Source organism: Camelina sativa, chromosome 6 (genome assembly GCF_000633955.1).
Source record: "Camelina sativa cultivar DH55 chromosome 6, Cs, whole genome shotgun sequence".
Classification (NCBI taxonomy): Eukaryota; Viridiplantae; Streptophyta; class Magnoliopsida; order Brassicales; family Brassicaceae; genus Camelina; species Camelina sativa.
Window position 1 is genome coordinate 1,762,388 of NC_025690.1, and position 21,380 is coordinate 1,783,767.

The 21,380-nt window shown below is 34.6% G+C and overlaps 2 protein-coding genes and 3 pseudogenes across 3 annotated transcripts; 2 read left to right on the forward strand and 3 right to left on the reverse strand.

Moving 5' to 3' along the window:
* Positions 2,287 to 3,613, reverse strand: LOC104790092 (transmembrane emp24 domain-containing protein p24delta8). The gene is made up of 4 exons (XM_010515792.2): positions 3,327 to 3,613; positions 3,044 to 3,253; positions 2,716 to 2,792; positions 2,287 to 2,592 (listed from the first exon to the last, which is right to left on the reverse strand). The coding sequence occupies exons 1-4, from the start codon at positions 3,531 to 3,533 to the stop codon at positions 2,448 to 2,450; spliced, it is 639 nt and encodes a 212-aa protein (XP_010514094.1). The 5' UTR covers positions 3,534 to 3,613; the 3' UTR covers positions 2,287 to 2,447.
* LOC104790094 (uncharacterized protein At1g04910-like) lies at positions 3,975 to 6,555 on the forward strand. Of its 2 annotated transcripts, none has more exons than XM_019246616.1 (8): positions 3,975 to 4,555; positions 4,647 to 4,714; positions 4,804 to 4,892; positions 4,983 to 5,145; positions 5,237 to 5,526; positions 5,609 to 5,813; positions 5,896 to 6,043; positions 6,124 to 6,555. In XM_019246616.1, the coding sequence occupies exons 1-8, from the start codon at positions 4,288 to 4,290 to the stop codon at positions 6,153 to 6,155; spliced, it is 1,263 nt and encodes a 420-aa protein (XP_019102161.1). In that variant the 5' UTR covers positions 3,975 to 4,287; the 3' UTR covers positions 6,156 to 6,555. The 2 variants fall into 2 exon arrangements, with proteins under 2 accessions (XP_019102161.1, XP_019102160.1); XM_019246615.1 differs by having other exon boundaries at positions 3,976 to 4,555; positions 5,896 to 6,053.
* On the reverse strand, positions 6,494 to 8,876 carry LOC104790093 (annotated as a pseudogene).
* On the forward strand, positions 12,009 to 15,768 carry LOC104790095 (annotated as a pseudogene).
* LOC104793856 lies at positions 20,009 to 20,766 on the reverse strand (annotated as a pseudogene).

Sequence of the window (21,380 nt, forward strand, 5' to 3'; positions counted from 1 at the left end):
ATGTTTATGAATATTATATTAATTTATAAGTATACAATTGCTTTTATATAAGTAAGCAATTTAAATGTTATTTTATAAGTTTTTATAATTTGTAAAATGTTTATGAATATTATTTTACTATATCTTTATTCTAAAAACACCATAATTAGTTCTCCCATTTTTTTTACCTATAATCTTAACAACTGATCTAACATTATTTTCACTATATATTTAATGTAAGAACACAAAAAAAAAGTTCTTCCATTAATGATGCCTTTATGGTCGTAGTACTTTCTTTCGATTAAAATCATATCAAGAGGGGTCCCTCCTACGGGAAAAATATTATGGTTTCACACTTGCGTAAAAAGTGCTTTCACACCACAAAAATATACCTTGTTCTTACTTTTCAACGTTCTAAATGTTTTTAAACTATTAATAATCATATATATGATCTTCATCTTACACAAAGAAGTCCGCCAATAGAAAAAAAAAAGAGAAAAACCATACTATTTTTTTTTTCTCCCGACGAAAGAGTTCGTCCTAATCGTCAACAGACTTCAGATCTACATTTTCCCTCTCCGATGGCCGGCGCTTCTCGCCGCTGCCGTGAGAAGGTATCTTAGTTTCTCTTTAGCTTTGCTTTGGTTTGCAGTCCTTTTGGCTTTCGATTGGGAATCCGTAGTTCTTCTTCAAGTAGTGGTTCAGAGTTTTTGTGGAAGCGGTCGAGTGGTCAGGTTCTTGTTTGGGTGGCTCTCGTGTAGAGGATGGAGGTTGGACCTGTTAGATCTATGGTGTAAGTCTTGAATTGTCGCCATTTTTGCTCCCACACCTAGATCTGTTCCCGCTCCAGTGTTTGTAGTCGCTTCTATGCTGCCGATGAAGGTTGGATTTGGGCTCTAGTTAGTCCAGCCTTTGTATTTCCGCGATCTCCTTATCCCTTTGAATTAGCCATCGGTTCCTTTTAGGCTTGTTCCCTTTCCAAGAGAAAGGTTTGAGTGTTCTGAATTCGGGTATAGTTTCCTTAGTTGCAGGTAGTCTCTCTGCTTAGTGTTGGTTGCGGTGGGTCGTTATGGGTGTTAATCGGCTCGTGTTGTCGTTCTCGCTTTTGAGAATGGTATGAATCGTGGGGTTAGACTTCCCTCCTTGTCTCTGCTTTCGAGTTCTGTTTAGGTCTGCTAGCTTTTTGGAAGGCTTCTTATCTAGGCGTTCATTGGTGCTGATGTCGCTGTCGTCGTATCCGAAAGTCAAGCGTAGTTGTTCTCCAATTATGGGACTTGCTTGTCGGGTTTTGAGGTCTTGGTTTGGAGAGATTGGCTCCCATTATGATAGGAGGAGGTAGATGTTATCATTTGTTTGGCCTGGGGCATCTTTGATAAATCTCATTTACTGGTTTCTGTAAAGAAGAGGTTGCTTTGCTTTCTTGGTATCTATCTCGTTTCGGTTTAAAGTCGCTTTGCTTTTGTTCTTGGTGTAAGGTTATGTGCTCTTTCGATTTGAGTTTAAAAGTTCTACGTTGTAATTCTAGTTTTATTGGTTCCTTTATATGGGGCTTAGTTTCCGGGGAAATCTCGTCTTCCTTTGGCTGTTTGACTCCAGAGACATTATGTCATCCGCCGGCTTTAGTTTCCCTTTTTTGGGCATTTGTATCCTACTTATTTTGTTGAAAACAAGCTTATCAATATATTTCCGGTGACAAAAAAAAAAAAATGATCTTCATCTTAATGTTTTTTTTGATCAACTGACACACCACATTCACTTTCTACTTCCTTAGAACCACTCTACCTACTTATGGACGCAGAAAAGAAAAGCCCGCTAGTACTGATGCTTCAAGGCCGGAGTTACTAAAAACTCCCAGTGTTTCCTCTGAGGCTCTAGCGATGGCACATGGCGAAAGAGATGCCGCAAGCTTCGCATCATACTTATAGGGCCTTTACAAAAAAGGGTATAGTTAAATATACAACCAAAAAAAGTCGAGACGAGATCAAACAGGGAGATAACTTTTTTCTTCCATAAAGACGTGATGCAGCCAAAGCGGGTGATCCGTAGCAACATGCAAGTTTAACCTGCCATTCATTATAACACTTTTTGCGATTAGAAGAGCTTCTCTGTTTGAAATAAAGTTTTTCAAAAGAATTTTCCAGTGTTTGATAGGAACCAAAGCTGCTTTTACCTCTCCTGCTTGATATCTAAAGGAAGGCCACGCAGCAGCCGATCTTCATCTTAATTTAGTTCCGTCACCTAACTATATTATATATAACAAAAATTTGACAGGAAGACATGAACCAGATAATTGGGGGCTTATGCACTTCGTACCAACACAAATCTCAAAAATGATCACAAAATGTTGTTTTCTTTGCCTTAAAAATGAATCCTTAATTTAAATGAAATCTCTAATGGTCGTTAAGTTTGACTACAGTACAATCATAGACATGAGCAAATGAGTATGTATGTATGTGCATGTCTACCACTCAGATGAGTTTCTTTTTCTCGAAGAATATTTTCAAGTGCCATAATTGTAGACCAGCCACCGATAAACAAACCCCAAGCGACACGACAGTTAACCACGCCATCTTCGAGTTTGTGGATTTATTTAGCTCTTGCATTTCTTCTTCCCTGGTAAGATACCACCAAACCAAAACACAATAACAAGTATATTAAGCTCATCATCTCTCTCTTAAGACCCAACAAAAAAAACAAAGGCCAAAAAATGAGTGTTCTTTCATTTGCCTAATTTACCTTTCACGAAGATGATACATCTCCTCATGGATGGAATTAACAGTGTCCATTAAGTTCTTGACCTCATACTCCATCATCTACAGAAACAACATTAAATTAAAGATTGAACAACAACTAGGTCAATACAGAAACCTTAAAAAACTACAAGCATTCTAGAATATCTTCTTTCATTTCCACATTCAAAACCAGACGAAGCTCTAAACTAGTTAGTTGTAGGCTTGTAGCTTTTGGATCTTGAGCATGAAACATGGCATAGATGCTCAAATTTCAATAAACCAAACACACACTAAAAGAACCTTTAAAAACCGAAACTATAAAGGCCACTTACTAAAACTTGGCTCTTCTTAGCCACATTGGTCCACTCCTTAGAGAGAACACCAGACTTCCAATCAAAATCAATGGTCAACGTCGTCTCCGGCTTGTAATCAACGGCTGTGATACACGTAATGTAATCCCCAGTCTCAGACGCTGTAAACGAAAACTGACCAGCCTCTACATGATCGGCTTCGTGCAATATCGTCCCTTTTGGCGGCAGCACCTACAATATAGGAAAAAAAACTTCGATGCTAAATTAAACAAAAGGTTGGGATTGATTTGAAATTTTGATATACCTTGACGATGATCTTGTGAGAAGCAGGAAGAGGATGATCTTCGTTAGGGTTTACGATGGCGTATTTGCCAATGGACATGGCGTTTTCGTGAATTTCCTCTCCAGTACATTTGGTTCTCCCAGACTTTAACTCGAAATACATTGATAGTGCCCTGGGAGATAACAACGCAATGATCAAAAGCAAAATCGAGCTTCGACGAAGATCCATGGCGGCACCACAGAGAGAGAGAGAGAGAGAGAGAGAGAGAGAGAGTAGAGAGGAGAGAGAGAGAGAAAGAACAAATCTTTGCAGTGTTTGCCGTTTCGAGTAAGTGCAAATAGGGTCAAAGGACGTTCTTCGCATACGTGTGACTATTTTATTGGTTAAGACACGTGAGACAAGTCATGGAGACAAGATAATGTTCTCATTCTCGTATGGTCGAATATTTAGGTTTCTTTCTTTTTGGACATGTCTCTTGAGCATTTAATGGGCTTTTTATATGGACTATTATTAATAGTATTGGGCTTCGTTTTGAAGTGTTAAACTTTGACTTCTCCCCAAATTTTGGATAAACAGACAATTTTACAATGAGATAAATAATGATTAGCTTGGTGACAAAAACCAGAATAGTTATAGTAATTAATAATTCAAATTTTAAAAGGGTGAAGATGATTATGATGATGAGATCAATCTGTTCGGATCTTCATGTTTTTCTCATAGACAAATTCTTGATTTTGAAAAATAGCCCTCAATAGTTTGAACAATCTTCCTTCTTCCTTCTTCCCAAAAGTAGGTACTTTTCTCGGGAAAGTTTCAATTTTTCTCACGGGAAAAGACACCTAAACATAAACATAAGAAAACAAAACTTTGTACGGTCGTATCTATATTTTTTGTCCGCATTAGTTTTCCCAACGTTTCCCTCTCCTCGTGATCCCTTTTTGGGATATCTCCTCAGAAATTTTTAGGTTATGATGAAGCGGCGATGAGTGTCTTCGTCGTGAGATACATGGAAATTAGATCGGAGAGTGGTACTCTGATGCGGAGTGACTATAATAAGCCTCCGAGTCATCATCAATCAGTTCCCAAAGCTCGATTTCAAGTTTGGTTCTTTAGAGTATGTTCTTGCATTTTGGTTTGGACTTGCTTGATTCAGCTCTTTTGGCATTCCCAAATCTTCACTGGTTTATCCAATCAGATTTCTAGGTTCTCTCTCCCTGTCGAGCCAGTTCGACTATCGCCTCCTCCACCAAGTTAGTTTATGTGTTCTTCAATCGATTTGTGTATTTTGGGTTTTGGTTTGGTGCTTGAGAGATTAAGGAAGTTTTAATTTTTTTTTTATAGGGAATTATACAAGTAATGGAATTTTACTAGTGTCCTGTAATGGTGGTTTGAATCAAATGCGTGCAGCGGTTCGTGTAACTTTCTCTTCATTGCATTGCTCTCTCATTTCAAGAATTAGTGGTTTAGTTTCTTGATGCTTGTATTGTCTCTTTTTCAGATTTGTGATATGGTGACTGTTGCTAGGCTATTGAATTTGACTCTTGTTGTTCCTGAACTTGATAAAAAATCTTTCTGGGCTGATCCAAGGTATCACATGTTCGTTTGGTCTTTTGAAGGAATACTAAATGCGCAACATCTTGTGTAGCTGAAGCAACCCAAAGTTCCATCCTTTTGCAGTGATTTTGAGGACATTTTTGACAGCAAGCATTTCATTGATTCATTAAGAGATGAAGTTAGGATCGTAAGGAGCCTTCCAAAACGTTATAGTAAGAAGTATGGATACAAAATATTCGAAATGCCTCCTGTGAGTTGGTCCAGCGACTTATATTACTTGCAACAGGTTTATTTGCAAGTTTCTTTTGCTTCCATAAGATGAATCTGAAATGCCTATGAATCTGCGTTCTTGATTGTTCGGATTTTTTTGATTTTAGGTACTGCCACGGTTCAGTAAACGTAAAGTTATACACTTTGTTAGGAGTGATACACGATTGGCGAACAATGGTCTTTCTCTTGATCTTCAAAGGCTGAGATGCCGAGTTAATTTCCAAGGACTGAAGTTCACTCCGCGGATTGAGGCTTTGGGATCAAAGCTGGTTCGGATTCTTCAACAAAGAGGTTCTTTTGTGGCTTTGCATCTGAGATATGAGATGGACATGTTGGCTTTCTCTGGTTGCACTCATGGCTGCACTGAGGAAGAAGCTGAACAACTCAAAAAGATGAGGTAAAAACTGTTACTTGGCATATGATGCTTTCACCTTTTTATAAAATCTTGATTTCTGGGTTCTCTTATGTGCGTTCTCTAGGTATGCATATCCATGGTGGAGAGAGAAAGAGGTAGTCTCAGAAGAAAGGAGAGTGCAAGGGCTGTGTCCATTGACACCCGAGGAGGTGGTTTTGGTCTTAAAAGCATTGGGGTTTCAAAAGGATACACAAATATACATTGCTGCTGGTGAGATTTATGGTGGTGCAAAGAGATTAGCCCTCCTAAAGGAATCATTTCCACGAATTGTAAGTTTTTATCACTCTCAACATTATCCACTTTCGATATGATCAAATTTTGGTGATGATGGTGACATGTTGATTTTTCCAGGTAAAAAAGGAAATGTTATTGGATCCAACAGAATTGCAGCAGTTTCAGAACCATTCATCTCAAATGGCAGCTCTAGATTTCATAGTGTCCGTAGCTAGCAACACTTTTATCCCTACCTACTATGGAAACATGGCAAAAGTTGTTGAAGGTCATCGACGGTAATAATTCTCTATAATCAAATATATTCAATTCTCAGTAAGATTCATAAATGGAACATTCTAATTGCAGATATCTTGGGTTTAAGAGAACAATCCTGCTAGACCGGAAGAGACTTGTGGAGCTTTTGGACTTGCATAACAACAAAACGCTTTCTTGGGATGAGTTTGCAGTAGCTGTCAAGGAAGCCCATCAAGGACAAAGGATGGGAGAACCAACACATAGGAAAGTTATCTCTGATAGACCAAAGGAAGAAGATTATTTCTACGCCAATCCTCAGGAATGTATCAGTGAAAACTGATAATGACATAGTTCACTAACCACTAGTCACTAGAGCAGGATATGATTAGTTCTCACCTCTGAGTTTTCCTTTTCTTTCGTTTTACTTAAGACCTGTTTCGGTTTTTGTAAAGTAAGAGATGTAACTAAACAGAAGGTTGTGTCGTCTTTGTACCAAGAATTGGTACAATATTTCAAATCTGGAGTTAAATTGGTTTTCACGAAGATGATTTGTCTTTGCTAGCTAACCAAACCAAGAAACATATCTATCAATTGGCCTGAAATTTTAAGAATCTTGAGGTTACTAGTTTGTGTACTCAGAGGCACTGAGATACTCGCCATGTTCCTCAAAGTACTCAATCATACGTTTAAGAAATTGATCACTGCTCACTGTTTCTGTATCGCAGACGATGCAACACTGTCTCCTAGAGCGAGTAACAGCCACATTCATTCGCCTTTGGTCCTTTAAAAATCCAACCTCTTTCTTCGAGTTTGATCGAACCATGGAAATGATGATAGCTTCTTTCTCTCGACCTTGGAAACCATCCACAGTAGAGACCTCCATGTCCTTTAGCTTCTCCTCTTTGCCCCTAAGAATCCTAAGCAGCATAACCTGAGCAGCGTAAGGTGTGATAATTCCAATATCAGAAGGTTGAACTCCACTCTCCATTAGTCTCTTAGCCTGTGCCATTGCAACCTCTGCTTCGCCTTCATTATAGGTGCTCTCTTCCTCATCTTTCTTCTCTTCCATGTCACACCCAGCGGTATCCACTAATAGTAGAGTCGCCTCAGTTGAAGAAGATTTTACTACATTCTCCAAGTCAAAAAGCATGTGTGAGGCAACACTTGAATGCGCTGTTATCTTATTATCGTAAAGCGCTTCCGATGACCAATTCATAATAAGCTCATGCATACGATACTGGACAGTAAGCATGGACTTGATCTCATCTCCATAGAGATCTGCCAGCCGTTCGAAAAGTGTTATCCCTAATCCTTTCCTTTCAGCTTCAGCGCTTTGGATTGTCGGAGGGAGTTGGAGATGGTCTCCTGCAAGTATACACCTTGAACCCTTTAGCAGAGCAATCCAGCATGCTACCTCAAGAGCTTGTGCCCCTTCATCGATGATCACCAAGTCAAAAGTTGTATTATCGAGCTTTCGTGTTAATGCACCAGTCAAAGTTGTGAGAATGACATCAGCATTCTTGATCACATCCGATACAGCTAATTGCTGCCTCTTACGCTCTTCCTTACCAAGAGTTCGAAGCTCTTTCTGGATTTCTCTCCTTGTGTTCTTATCTTTCGCTTTCAACAACTTCCCATTCAATGCCTTCATTTCCTTTCTGATGTCATTCGCTAGACCGCTGTTATCTCCCTTTAGAACCTGAGCATCTAGAGCACTATCCAGTACTTGTGGTAAAAGCCTTGCAGGATGTCCCACCCTCACCAGCTTAACTTTATGAGGAACAAGTCTCTCAACAATATTATCAACTGCAATATTCGAAGCTGCACAAGCAAGAATCTTTGAACCGCGTTTGACTTCCTGTAAGATTATCTCCACCACCGTCGTTGTCTTACCAGTACCAGGAGGACCATGAAGTAAAAACACATCCTTTGAAGATAAAGCCTTTGTAATCGCATCTTTCTGTGACTGATCAAGGTTCTTGTTAAAAAGAGTAAAAGACTTAACATCCTTCTTAGACACCGTTGGTTGTCTCTCACCAAACAAGACAGGCACTAAATCAGAAGCAGGTTCTGTCAACACACCTTTGCTAAGCTGAATCAAAGTATCTTTCATCCTGCGATACGTAACCTCATTGGCAAGCTTCTCCAACCGGAGAGAAGTGTTTAACCCTTCTTCAGGAATCTCATCAAACACAACGGTGATCGAAGAATCTTTTAACCGATAGACCACTCCTTGCGCAAGAGGAGAAGAACCAAGATCAGACTTGTTCAGTTTCAACACAACAACATCATGGTTACCAAACTTGTGAGCAGGGAGAACATCTCCTTTGTTTGATTGAAACTCAATAAGTGATTTACCCATGAGACCTGTTTGAACATCAACACATTTCAAATTGAGAATCGTTGTTCCTTTCTTCTGAGCGGTTTCTATATTCCTGGAAGCACCAGAGGTTAACGACATCGAGATCTCAGCTTCTTTCTCCATATCTATAAGTGGTGCCATTGTTGACACAAATACATCAAGAGACATCGCAGATCCTTGCTTCTTCGCCATTTTTTCACAATTCTAAAACAAAAAAATACACAATTTCAATCACAACGATGAATAAAAAAATTCAGAGAATCACACAGATGAAATCAAATTAACACAAATCTATACAAAGCCGGAGATGGTTTTTACCTACAAGAAGAGTGATGATTATTTCTTCTCCGTTGAGTTCTTCTCGGAAATTGAAGATGAAGAACAAAAACCCTACAAATCACAGATGGCGGGGGAAGACGAAGTGAGTGAGAATGGTTGTGGAGAGCGTTCAACTCAAGATTCAAGAAGATGGGAAAGAGCACGCATGTCTTCTATAACAACACTCAATCACTGCTTTTATAACGGGCTTAGAATTTATAACGTCTATTGGGCTTTGACGTTACGTTTAAGGCCCATTTAGCCAATAATCAACTACTTTTTAAAAATAAAAGATAAATATTTAACCATTTGTCTATGCATTCTATGAACAAATATCACATCTTCCAAAATTATTTATTTACTAGATGAATACCCACACTATACGTGGACGTCTACCATTTTTTAAACAGTTGTGTTAGTAATTTTGTCCTTTTTATTAATCTTTGTTTATTTTTAATTGTAGAAATCTTTAAAATTTTATTTTTAATACTTCACATAGGTTTTCTCATTTTGTAATTGAATTATTAGATGCATGCATCAACAACTTTGTTTTGAGAGATTTAAACATTCTATAATTCTTGTCTAAAATTTCTAAAAACATATTTCAAATAAAAGCTTGATCTAAGGATGCATATTTTGTAACAAAGAGTTTTTTAGTTGAATAAATTTTACATTCATTCAAAAGAAGCTTAAGTATTTAAATATCTTCGCTTCTCAATTATATACTATGAAACACTAACATTTTCATTTATCAAGAATTGCAGCTTGGCTAACTCTTTAATAGATATAATTAAGATAGACACCTTCTTTTTATGTTAGCTCTTCTATTTTTTTAATATAACTCTAAATTGTTTTTAATAAGAATTTCATTTAATTTTTTTTGACAACTTCTAAACATTAGAATATGAAAACCCCCTTTGTCTTTGTCTATGTATTTTTCTAACTAACATTCTACAATTTAATTCAATTATCTTCCATTTGATAGTGAACAAAAGTCTAATCTTCATCATATAAAAAAAATTATTTCTTTTGGGACAAACTTTCATAAATTTCTCTACAATATTAAGAAATATCTCGATCATTACTGCAACTCTTCCAACTATTGACAAAATTGTAACGCCTAAACCATATGTCGATATATTCATGGTTTACATCAAGAGGAAGAAGTGGCTATTTGATTCACTCCTGATGCATTTTTATCTTTTGGTGATGCATCTACTTTCTTAGGACATGTTCTAAGCTTCTCTAAATTTCTTATATGAATATTGAAACTGTTTTTGGGATATATATATATATAAAAAAGACATACAAGATGTTTCATATTTCTTTTAGTTTAGATTCTTTTTTTTAGTAATGATAGACAGGTGGCACTCTTTCCACTGCTGACGTGTCACTCAAATGAAGAGAGTTAGCCAACTTTTATAATATAGATTATATTTAACCAATTTTTTAGAAAATTAATAACATATTGTTCTTTAACGATACCCGTATTGTTATTGTTAAAAATGTTTTTCTTACTTTTGGGATCTGGCAAAAGATTGTTTTTAATATGATTTATAAGATTTTTGTTGCCAACCAACAAAAAGAAATATTTAGTCATTATTGAAAGTACTTCTTCTCTGTTGATACAAAAACAAATAGTATTTGGACGGATTAACATTTTCTTTTTACATCACGATTTTGAGCTTGACCTTGACTCGTCCATTCATATACATGTCAATTAGGGCCAAAGCACGCGGGCTCGGGCTTAAATATATATGTTCAGAAAAAATTGGGCCTTTCGGGCTCAGTCCGTTTGGGCAATAGGGTTTTTCGGGCTTAGCCCGACCGGGCTCGGGCCAGCCCGAAAAGCCCTTAAACAAAAATATTTGTACCTTTTTGTTAACATTTTTGTTTTATTGCAATATTTGATTAATAATTTATTGTAAAGTTGTAAACTCTAATCCTAGTTTTCATATTTACTTAATTACCATACTTAATACTTTTAAATTTTTTATCTATGATGTTTTATATGAATTATATATTGGTTAATTTGGTTAAAGTATAGAAATTTTATTTAGTTATAAACTTTTTCTATTAAATTAAGTTGGTTGTAGTGAATATAGATGAGTTATTAAATTTTTGATTGATTTGTTTTATACACCTTCAAACACTACTTTTTAAGGCTTATAAGTTTGAATTGTTGATCGGTAAGATAAGCCTGAAAAATCTCGAAAAGCCCTATAGCCATGTTAGGGCCGGGCTCGAGCTTTGAAATATAGGTTCGGAAATATTTCGGATTGGACCAGGCCGGACTCAAACATATACGGGCTTTACGGATTTCAGGCCGGGCCGGGCCGAGCCAACCCGATTGACACCCTACCATTCACAATGTGTATTAAAATATCAACACGACTTTGTTACAATGGTAATGGTAAACGGCATACGTATATATATTCAAAAATATCAAATAATTTCAGTATTTTTCTATCGTTATTTATGGAAAGTGGAAACTAGTCTAACTAATATAAATATAATATGCACAACTATATAAGCGACACATAACATTGATGATTAAGATTTAAGATATATATCGATATTATATCCTACTGAGCAATGACTTGGTTAATTAACGTATACATGTAACACAAATTGAGACATTATATATAAATTCTGAAAGACGGTTGAACACAAAAATATATACAATACTGAAAGACATTTAACTTTGATATAATAGATTATAGACTAACCTATAAATCGATGTATATTTTTAAAATTGCTATCAATTGTATAAATAACAGAAAATAATAACTATACATGGAACTTGTAGGAAAGATCACAATATGTCGAATCAAGGGAAAGCTTTAAGATCGTCATTGGATCAGAATGGTAATTGATATATATATGCACATGAATGGTAGTGTTTAATTAATTTTGTGTAATTGATTGAAACCTCGATTGATCATGTCGTAGACAATTTAATAAAATTTTGGTAGAACTGCAAGCAACTAGTTATTGAAACCTCGATTAATTATATCGTGGATCATTTAATTCCACATGGTCGATCGGTAATTCTTCGCTACTCGCAATTTGTATTGACTATTGCATCACTCGAGCGACAATTTTTACAAGTGGCTCAATGTCTTGTGAAATAATCTCTATTTTTTTTTTAAAACTACACTTGTCATATACTACTGTCTTGGTGTAACAGCAAGAGATAAATTTTATATTTGCTCCACAAAAATATCGACTGGGTCGTATCTTCCAACTAACAATATATATTAATACTATGCATACAAGTCACTTGGTCGTTATAACTATGTATAAACTTCTTCAGTCTTTCTTTCAGACACATCAACAAAGAAAGATTTCAAAACAAGAAATCTAGAAAGAGTAAGATGAAGTTCGGTAAAGAATTGTCGTCACAAATGGTACCAGAGTGGCAACAAGCTTACATAAGCTACGATTATCTCAAAACCCTTCTCAAAGAAATCATCAAACTCAAACAACAAACCAACCCTCCTCCTCCTCCACATCATGCGGTCTCCGGTGAAGGACTTAGTCGGAAAATGACTCTATACAGAGCATTTAGCTGTCTTGTCCAAACACCGGGAAAGAAAAGACAAAGCTCCAGCCAATCCAACTACGCTTCAGAAACTGACATCGAGGAAGGTACTCTTAAGCTTCTGACTCAAAGCTAAGTAGTAATTTTCATGTATTATTGTAATATTGTTTAACTTTTCGATGTGGGACTCCTAACAGGTAAGGCTCCGATACTTGTTAACAAAGCGATTCATGGACTAGAGACAACGTTTCTAATGACGGCAGAGGAAGGAGGAGAGTATGAATTGGTTTCTTTCCGGCGACTCGACGATGAGTTCAATAGAATTGACAAATTCTATAAAGAGAAAGTGGAAGAAGTATTGAAGGATGCAATTATGCTTAATAAGCAAATGGATGCTCTTATTGCGTTTAGGGTTAAGGTGGAGAATCCTGTTGGGTGGGGATGGGAGGAACGGAAGGTAGAGATGACTCGCTTGGCCTCTGATGTTGCGACTTCGACGGCCGCGATCGCTGCATCTACACCCGCCAGAACTCGAACCAGTAAGATAACCAAATGCAGTTAATTCATGGAATTGTTTTTTTGACAGGCAGTAATTTTTTCAATTTAAATTTATTGAATTAGATTTGATTCAAACAAGATTAATTCAGAGTATATGTGAAAACATTAGAAAATGGTAATAAATTGATGTAAAAAAGAAAGAATTAAATATATGAAAACAATTATTTTTATTTTTTACATCAGTTTATTACCATATTCTAATGTTTTTACATCATATTCTGAATTAATCTTGGTTGAATCAAACTGATCGTAAACCGAAACGCACAATTTGAAATTTGATGAATTTAAATATCTCCCTCGTGTTTGGTTACAGTGAACCCTCGAGCTCAAGTGCACATGGAGGCCATTCAAGAATGAAGCTTCAGCAGAGACGACGAAAATGAAGATCACGGCTCCGTCGACGTGAAAACAAGCAGCTTGAACAAGGTGAGAGGTGCGAGGCCAGCACCAATCGAGGTTCTAGATCACATCAAGATAAACAACACTAAAGCAACGCCTCGATCCACCATCAAAGGCGTTCTCCATTCCTCAAGCCAAAACGAGATCAAATTCAATAGACAGAATCTGAACGAAGTCGAAGAGATGCTCAAATTCGCCTTCGTCGAGTTTTACCAGAAGCTTCGTCTTCTCAAAAGCTACAGCTTTCTGAATGTTTTGGCCTTCTCGAAGATATTGAAGAAGTATGATAAGGTATAAAGATTGGTTTGAGACTTTGAGATTTTGATTTTTGGGGTTTAAAGTATGACTGAAAGGTGCTCTGAAACAGATAACTTCAAGGAATGCTTCAAAGTCTTACATGAAAATGGTTGATAATTCGTATCTCGGAAGCTCTGATGAGGTGAGCTTGACTAAGTTTAGTAACTCCATTGATTCCTCTGTCTTCGATCCTTGTATTGATCATACCTTCTCTTATATCCGCAGCTTGTGAAACTCATACAACGTGTTGAAGCTACATTCATAAAGCATTTTGCAAATGGTAATAGGAGAAAAGGAATGAACTTCTTACGACCTCAAATGAAACGAGAGAGACACCGAGTTACATTTTCCACTGGTACAATCATATATACACAGCACCATGCTCTGGTTTTGTCATTTTGTTTATTTTTGTGCTTACGAGGAAATTGGTTTCAGGTTTCTCTGCTGGATGTGTGTTTTCTCTTATCGTGGCTCTTGTCACGATCATACGCACACGGAAAGCCTCTTCCAATGATGCCTATGAAGACTACATGAATACTTTGTTCCCTCTTTATAGGTAAACCTTCATATCACTCTTCTCCTACAAATTTCATTTTGAGGTTAAACTTGTTGCTTAGACGCATCCGTTGTTCATGCATGCAGCTTGTTCGGGTTCATCGTGCTTCACATAACTATGTATGCGATTGATATATACTATTGGAAGCGTTATAGAGTAAATTATGCCTTTATATTTGGCTACAAGCAAGGAACTGAACTTGGTTACAGACAAGTTCTGTTTCTAGGATTCACCATTGGAACGTTTGCGTTGCTTTGTGTTCTTGGAAATCTTGATATGCAAGTAAACTCCAAAACCAAAAATTACAAAGAATTAACTGAACTTCTTCCTCTTTTCCTTTTTGTTGTAAGTCCGTAAATCCAAATATTTTGTTCTTTTTTTTATGCAAGCTCAGCTATATGATGATCCTAGCTCTATATGATGTTTGTTTTAAGCTCTGTTTGTAGTTTTGATCTTGCCATTTCATTTTCTCTACCGCTCGAGTCGGTTCTTCTTCCTCACATGTCTGTTTCACTGCCTTGCTGCTCCTCTTTACAAGGTAAAAGACATAAATCTAACGGCTTATATATCAATGTTGATAATCATATATATGGTTTACTAATGCTTTCTCAATGCAGGTAACGTTACCTGATTACTTTTTAGGAGATCAGTTAACTAGCCAAGTACAAGCTCTTCGAAGCATCAACTTCTACATATGCTACTACGGTTGGGAAGACTTCACAAAAAGAAAAAGCACCTGCGAAGCCTCAAACATCTACAGCTATTCCTTATACATTGTTGCAGTAATCCCATATCTTTCCCGCCTCCTTCAAGTACGTACAAAATAGTTTCTTCAAAAGAAACAACATGTCTAGAGCAATTTTAATAATACCATCTCTGTTCTCCTTCAATTGGTGCAGTGCATGCGGCGTATGATTGAGGAAAGAAGCGTTGATCAAGGATACAACGGAGTCAAGTACTTGTTTACAATAATAGCTGTTATTCTAAGAACAGCTTATGGTTTTGAAGAAAAAAACTGGAAGGATCCTCTATTGAAGAATCCTACATTACATTTCAAACTCAGAGTGTTAGCTGTTGGTTCCTCAGTTCTTGCTGCTGTTTTCTGTACATACTGGGACTTTGTTCATGATTGGGGACTTCTGAACAAAACATCTAAAAACCGATGGCTTCGGGATAAACTTCTCATCCCACAGAAAAAAGTATACTTCATCGCAATGGTAAGCGCATATAAAACATCTTCGGTTATATAATCTCCAAAGCATAGAGAACAAAAAAAACTGAATTCTTGAAAACTCAACTGTAGATCTTGAACGTTGTGTTGAGATTCGCGTGGTTGCAAACGGTACTGAATTTCGAATTCGAGTTCATGCATAAGCAGACGACGCTTGCAGTTATGGCTTCTCTTGAGATTATTCGCCGTGGGATGTGGAATTTCTTCAGGTCTACTTACTATACACATTGTTACTTTGGTTTCTTCTTCACCTTTTTTTTTGTATGATGGTTTTTTTGAAAGTTTAGTTTTTTTTAACAGGGTAGAAAATGAGCATTTGAATAATGTGGGGAAGTTCCGAGCTTTCAAGTCAATTCCACTACCGTTCAACTAGGATGAAGACGATGAAAAAGACGACTAAATGCTTACAGAAGCTAAGACTTTCTTATACATAGTCAACATAAAACTGAAGTTTGTATCAAACTATACAAAACCAACGAAAATGTGAACACTTTTTTACTAACAAAACAATGCAGTTCATCATACCGATTTTAATTATGGTAAGTAGGCCTTTTGTGGTATATTCCAATATGCTCAAGTCACTACTATACTCGGCTTTAGATAGACAAGGCCATATTGACAATTGGCAAGTCTTATCTCTTATGGATCGGTGGTCAGCATAAATTTTAAGTTATATCTTTAAAAAAGAAAAATCCCTTATATATTACGTGAGTATCATAAGACAATTGAAAAAAAAACAATTATTTGTAAAATCTTACTTCTAATATCATTCATTCATTATATTAAATTTTTTTTTTCATAAATTGAATTAAAACTTCGATATTAAATATTACTTTCATTACAATACTACCTTTCAAAACTATTTTAAAAATATCCGAAACCTAATTTCACTTTTTAAAAGTACCTAATAATACTTTATAATATATTTAAAACAATGAAAAAATGGTCTTTTAGATAGTAAACTCTTTAAGAAAGTAGCATACCTAATATCACTTTCTAAAGGTACATAAACCTAATAACAATACCTAAACAACAAAAACTTTAAACCCCATTAAAAAAATTATAAGCGTTTATCAACTGTTGTTTGCTTTAGATGGTTTATAGCAATGTTTTTAAACCTGGACCGGACCGGCCGGTCGGACCGGTCCAACCGCGATTCGGTAGACATTCCGGTATGGGTTATTTCTAAAAACCGAATAACTAAAAACCCGCAAAAACCCCGCTAAAAATTCGTGAACCAGTGGTTGAACCGGCGGGTCGTACCAACGGGTCAATATCAAATTTAAATATTTTATTTTTATCACACTTCAAACTCAAACTAAATTAAATTTAAATGTTTTTATTTATAGAAAAATCACTTAGTTATTTTATCTAATCATTTAAAACTTTAATTTTAATTGTTTAGTATTTTATTATGTATGTTTTGTTCATATATTTATAGAAAAATAGATATTTTATTTAGAAAATGTAAACAAACCAATAAACTAATTGACCCGTGGTTCAACCGGTCCGACCGATTGACCCAGTGACCCGAAAGATTTCCGGTTCACCTTCCGGTCCGGTTTTAAAAACATTTTTTATGTTATTTCTTCTTTTGGTACTTTTTATCACATACAATTATACACATACTGTATATGTAAACGTACAGTAAAACCTATAAAAGTTAATAAATACTATGAATTAATAAAATTTATTAGTCCCAAGTCGGGATAGTATAAAAAATAACAAAATTCAATAAGATAATAAGATAATAAGATAATAATTTTTTTGAAATTCCAATAATATCATAAATTTGGTGAGATTTTAGTCTTTGTACATAAAATTGGGTCATTCTAGTCATGAAATATATGAAATGTTAATCTAGCAATTAATTACCAAATTTGGGTCAAACTGCTGAAACGTGTTTAGATTTTGACTCTGGGTTTCAGAGTGGTACATGACTACTCCATTTGATATATGTTTGTGTTTATGAATAAGCTTGCTTGTATGGTGTGTTTATGAATAAGCTTGCATAATATATATTGACAAAATATATATATATATATTGGACTACCATAATATCTTTAAAAAAAATATTAAAGACAGGTTTTATAAATATACTTTCCAAGCTTTTGGTTAACATGGTTAACAAAAGATTATTGGATCAAAATTTTTATTTTCAATACATACAGTAATACCTCTATAAATTAATAATGTTGGAACCAAAACATTTTATTAATTTGTAGTGATATTATTTTATATTAATTTATAGGTATATTTTAAATTTTAAATTTTTTGAAGATTATGAGTTGAGACAATTTTTGCAAAATAAGATTAGAGTTTTGGATGTTGTAAATTTTCTGTTATTAAAATTGAATTTGAAATAATTAAAAAATATTATTGATAGTAAATTAAAAATATTATAGACAAATTCACTTATACATATGACATAAATATTCAACATTATGAATAAGAATATCAATTATCATATTTTAATAATCTATCAAACTATCAAAATGTAAAAGATGCATATTTAGAAATTGAAAACTTTAAAAAGTTTTAGTTGTTTTATGAAATGTTATAGAATATTTTATATCATTATAGTTTGAAGATACAACATAACAATTGTTTTATAGATATGAGGTTTCAGAAAAAAATACTTTACTATATCAGCATATATATATATATATATATATATAAATTTACATGATTATTAATTTATGATATTATTGGGACCATATTTTACATGGAGATTTCAAAAAAATTATTATTTTATTATATTATCAAACTTTGTTATTAATTATACTGTTCCGACTTGGTACTAGCAAACTTTATTAATTTATAATGATTATTAATTTATAGAGGTTTTACTAGAGTCTATTCATTTTTGCTTTTTTATTTTTATCCATTTATGTATCTATTTTATTCTTTTTAGCATTACATTTACATATATACTTCCTCCATTTTTAATGCATAATTTTTTTATTATACTCTTTTTAAATATATATTTTTAAATTTTTTTATTGGTCAATATATTAAAATAATTGACATAAAATTTATAATTTTATCAAATGTATGCTGATATATCATGGTTTTTGTGGTTTTTAACCATGATATAAGGAGTCTTTTTGAGTCTTTTGATTTGTTTTCTAGGATGTTTTTGAGTCTTTGCAGGTTTTCTAGGACTTTGACATAGAAAGAGCAAAATGGAGCAATTTGGATGACTTTGGAGCATTTTACAGAAGGAAAAGAACTTGGAGTCGGATCAGAGTAGCAGCATCGACCGACACCGAAGGAGAATCTGTCGACACCCATGTTCATCTGTTTACAAAGTTGCCCAAATTTTTTCATATTTGCAACAGAAGTCCCTGACGTGTTTTAGGACATATATATATTGTTTTTGGGTTTTAGAAAACCCTTAAGTTTTATTCTAGCAAGTTTTATTTTTCTGCAACCCTGTGAGATTTTGAGAGCTTTTGGGAGAGAGATCTGAACTGTTTTGAGAGAAGAATTCTTGAACTCCCTCTTTACTCTTTTAATTTCTATTGCATATTATTCAGAATGATGTCTTGTGCTTCATTGATTATGTCTGAGTAGTTTGCTTGTTAGGTTCAGGGTTTTTCACAGGGATTTTATGATTTATTAGATCTGTTTATTTAGGATTCTTTATCTTTCTAGATCTTCATCATAGATTGTTCTTAATGCTAGATCTTTGATTAGCCATCTGGATTTAGATCTTAGGATTATTGATTGATATGAGAATATAATTGATTTTCTTGATAAAACCTTTTGATGAGCAAAATTACTTCTTGCAAAGAGATTTGATTTAGTAATTTCGTGAACAATCTAAACCTGTTTTTAAAGCTGATTTTTTAACCTAGAATTTTACAAAGAGATTTGGATTTTCTGGTTTTAAATTTAGATAATATTTACAGTGAGAACTGATTTATTTTACAAAAGAGTTTTGAGTTCTAGATCTGTTTTTTAATTGCTTGAATCCTAATTAATTTATTGATTTAATATTTTTTAATTTCTTGAGAAATTCCCTGGACCTAGCTTTTTGATCTCTTGAATTTACAACAGTTTAATTTAATATTTTGCATTGCCTTTTTAATTTAAATCATCTTGTTTAGCGTAATAACAAAACTCTATAATTTATTGTGTTTGATCTTGAGTCTCTGTGGAATTCGACCCCTAAATATTACAGTGACCTCTTAATTTGACAGAATAGCTCTAGGGTAAATTTGAGCATATCATATGCGTTAAAAATTTAAGACAACAACTATTATAAAACAAAATTTTTACTCTACAATGTCAACTAAACAAAACAGGAGGGCGTATCTGTCAATATTATAGAGTAATTTAGAATAGCACATTTATCTTTTAGTGCCTTACCAAAAAAAGAACTGTTTTTGTTACTTAAAAAAAACTAGGCCTGCTTCTACTTATATAAGAGGAAATGTACATTGTATTAACTATGATACTCAATAAATTTTTTTCTACAGATATATATTTTTGTGTGTTCTATCTCTCGTTGTTTTCTCAATAGTTTTCTAAATGACTTTTTAGAGAATTCACAACCAAAATTGTAGAGCTAGAAATGAAATCTACAACGAAAAACTTACACTTAGAAGTCCCTAACCAATCGAGCCAATAAAAAAATTATACTATATATTTATTACTTGAAAAAGACACATATCTAGGAAACAAAGTACTACTATACAGTATATCAAGATAGGAACATTTATGTTACTACATTTTGGTTTTGCTCTTCTCAAATTCGTGATCGTATTGGAAATGCATTAATTGCATTTCCCGACCTTTGTCTTTTTCTTTTCTAATCTGATTTTCTTCTTCCTTTCCAATTGCTTCTGTAACTTTGTGAACCTCCGTAACAATTTTCTTAACAAAATCGGCTTCAGAGCTGTCAACAAAAAAATTTGAAGAAAAATGTATACTTTAATTAGTCCATCAAATATCCTTCATATTTCGAAGCAAGTTAAACGAAGAGACAATATAAAAGAAGAAGAAGAAGATGTAGAGAGTGTGAGTGGAAAATCACCTTTTGGCTCTCAATGACAAACCCATCTTCTCAGAGATACACTGGAGAGCTTATTTCCAATTCTTGATCTGATCTCCAGTAGAACACTTGGCGAGAGTCCAGAAGTTGTCACCAAACTCACCTGTTTGATTTCTTATGTTTTCTGGCTCCACATTGTAAAATTGGAATGACTAGGACTCTAGGAGCTTTCCCTGATCCGCAAGTTTCTTGAATTGTAAGGCTCATAGGACGTGAAAAGAAACTACATAACCTGGGAGAGAAGATTGCCAGCGCGATCCTCGATTCTCTGATCCGTATAAAGAGATTTTTGAGGTCTTTGCCCGTGTCTGTCTACGAAGAAGTTTACCGCATTCCGTTCAAATGCATCAACCAGGTGGCTCACGAAGCTTGTACGCAACTCCTCTCCCTTATAATTCAAGAACACTTGAGTGGGAGAGAAGACTGACATCGTTAGGGCTCTCAGGTTATTCAATACTATGTGTCTTCCCTCTAACATGCTTTTAAAGCCCATAAAAAGTGGGTATCTAACTTTTTTTTTTGTTAAGAGAGAAACTATCAATGGACACTTTGAAACTGTTTTCACTTTTCACACAACTGTAACTTTCGCAAAACCTTTAATTTTCGATTTTCTCTCACGAAAAACCTTTAATACTTTGTTCAGACAGAGAAGAGAGACAGTGTTCCTTTTTTGGGGAAAAAGTTTTGTTACCAACATTTGTTGCTTATCCCCGTTTAAAGTAGATTAATTGGGGGGCAAAGATTTATCTACTTTTAAAATTTTCTATTGTTTTCTTTCTTTTCCCCGTTTTTTTTTTTCTTTCAACGATCGCGTTATTGTCTTTATAATTAACAAAAATATTAACCAAAGGGTTACACCTACATAAGATTACGAGATTAGATCCACATACTCAGAGATGACGCTCAATCGGGGTTTGTTTATTACTTTATTGATGGCTGGCCGGTCTACATTTATATATGGGACTCAAAATTTATTCGTAGACTAAAAATATCATCTAACTAGTAGTACACACACAAACATACTCATCTGAGAAAAAGCTATAT

Bases quoted from the DNA above. Each gene is read 5' to 3' on its own strand.
- LOC104790092 (XM_010515792.2), bottom strand. From the start codon at position 3,533: ATGGATCTTCGTCGAAGCTCGATTTTGCTTTTGATCATTGCGTTGTTA. The intron at 2,793-3,043 runs GTAAGTGGCCTT...TTGTTTCTGTAG, and splicing joins CTAAGAAGAGCCAAGTTTTA to ATGATGGAGTATGAGGTCAA. The intron at 2,593-2,715 runs GTAAATTAGGCA...GTATCTTACCAG, and splicing joins ATGTATCATCTTCGTGAAAG to GGAAGAAGAAATGCAAGAGC.
- LOC104790094 (XM_019246615.1), top strand. From the start codon at position 4,288: ATGAGTGTCTTCGTCGTGAGATACATGGAAATTAGATCGGAGAGTGGT. The intron at 4,893-4,982 runs GTATCACATGTT...ATCCTTTTGCAG, and splicing joins TCTTTCTGGGCTGATCCAAG to TGATTTTGAGGACATTTTTG. The intron at 6,054-6,123 runs GTAATAATTCTC...TTCTAATTGCAG, and splicing joins GTTGTTGAAGGTCATCGACG to ATATCTTGGGTTTAAGAGAA.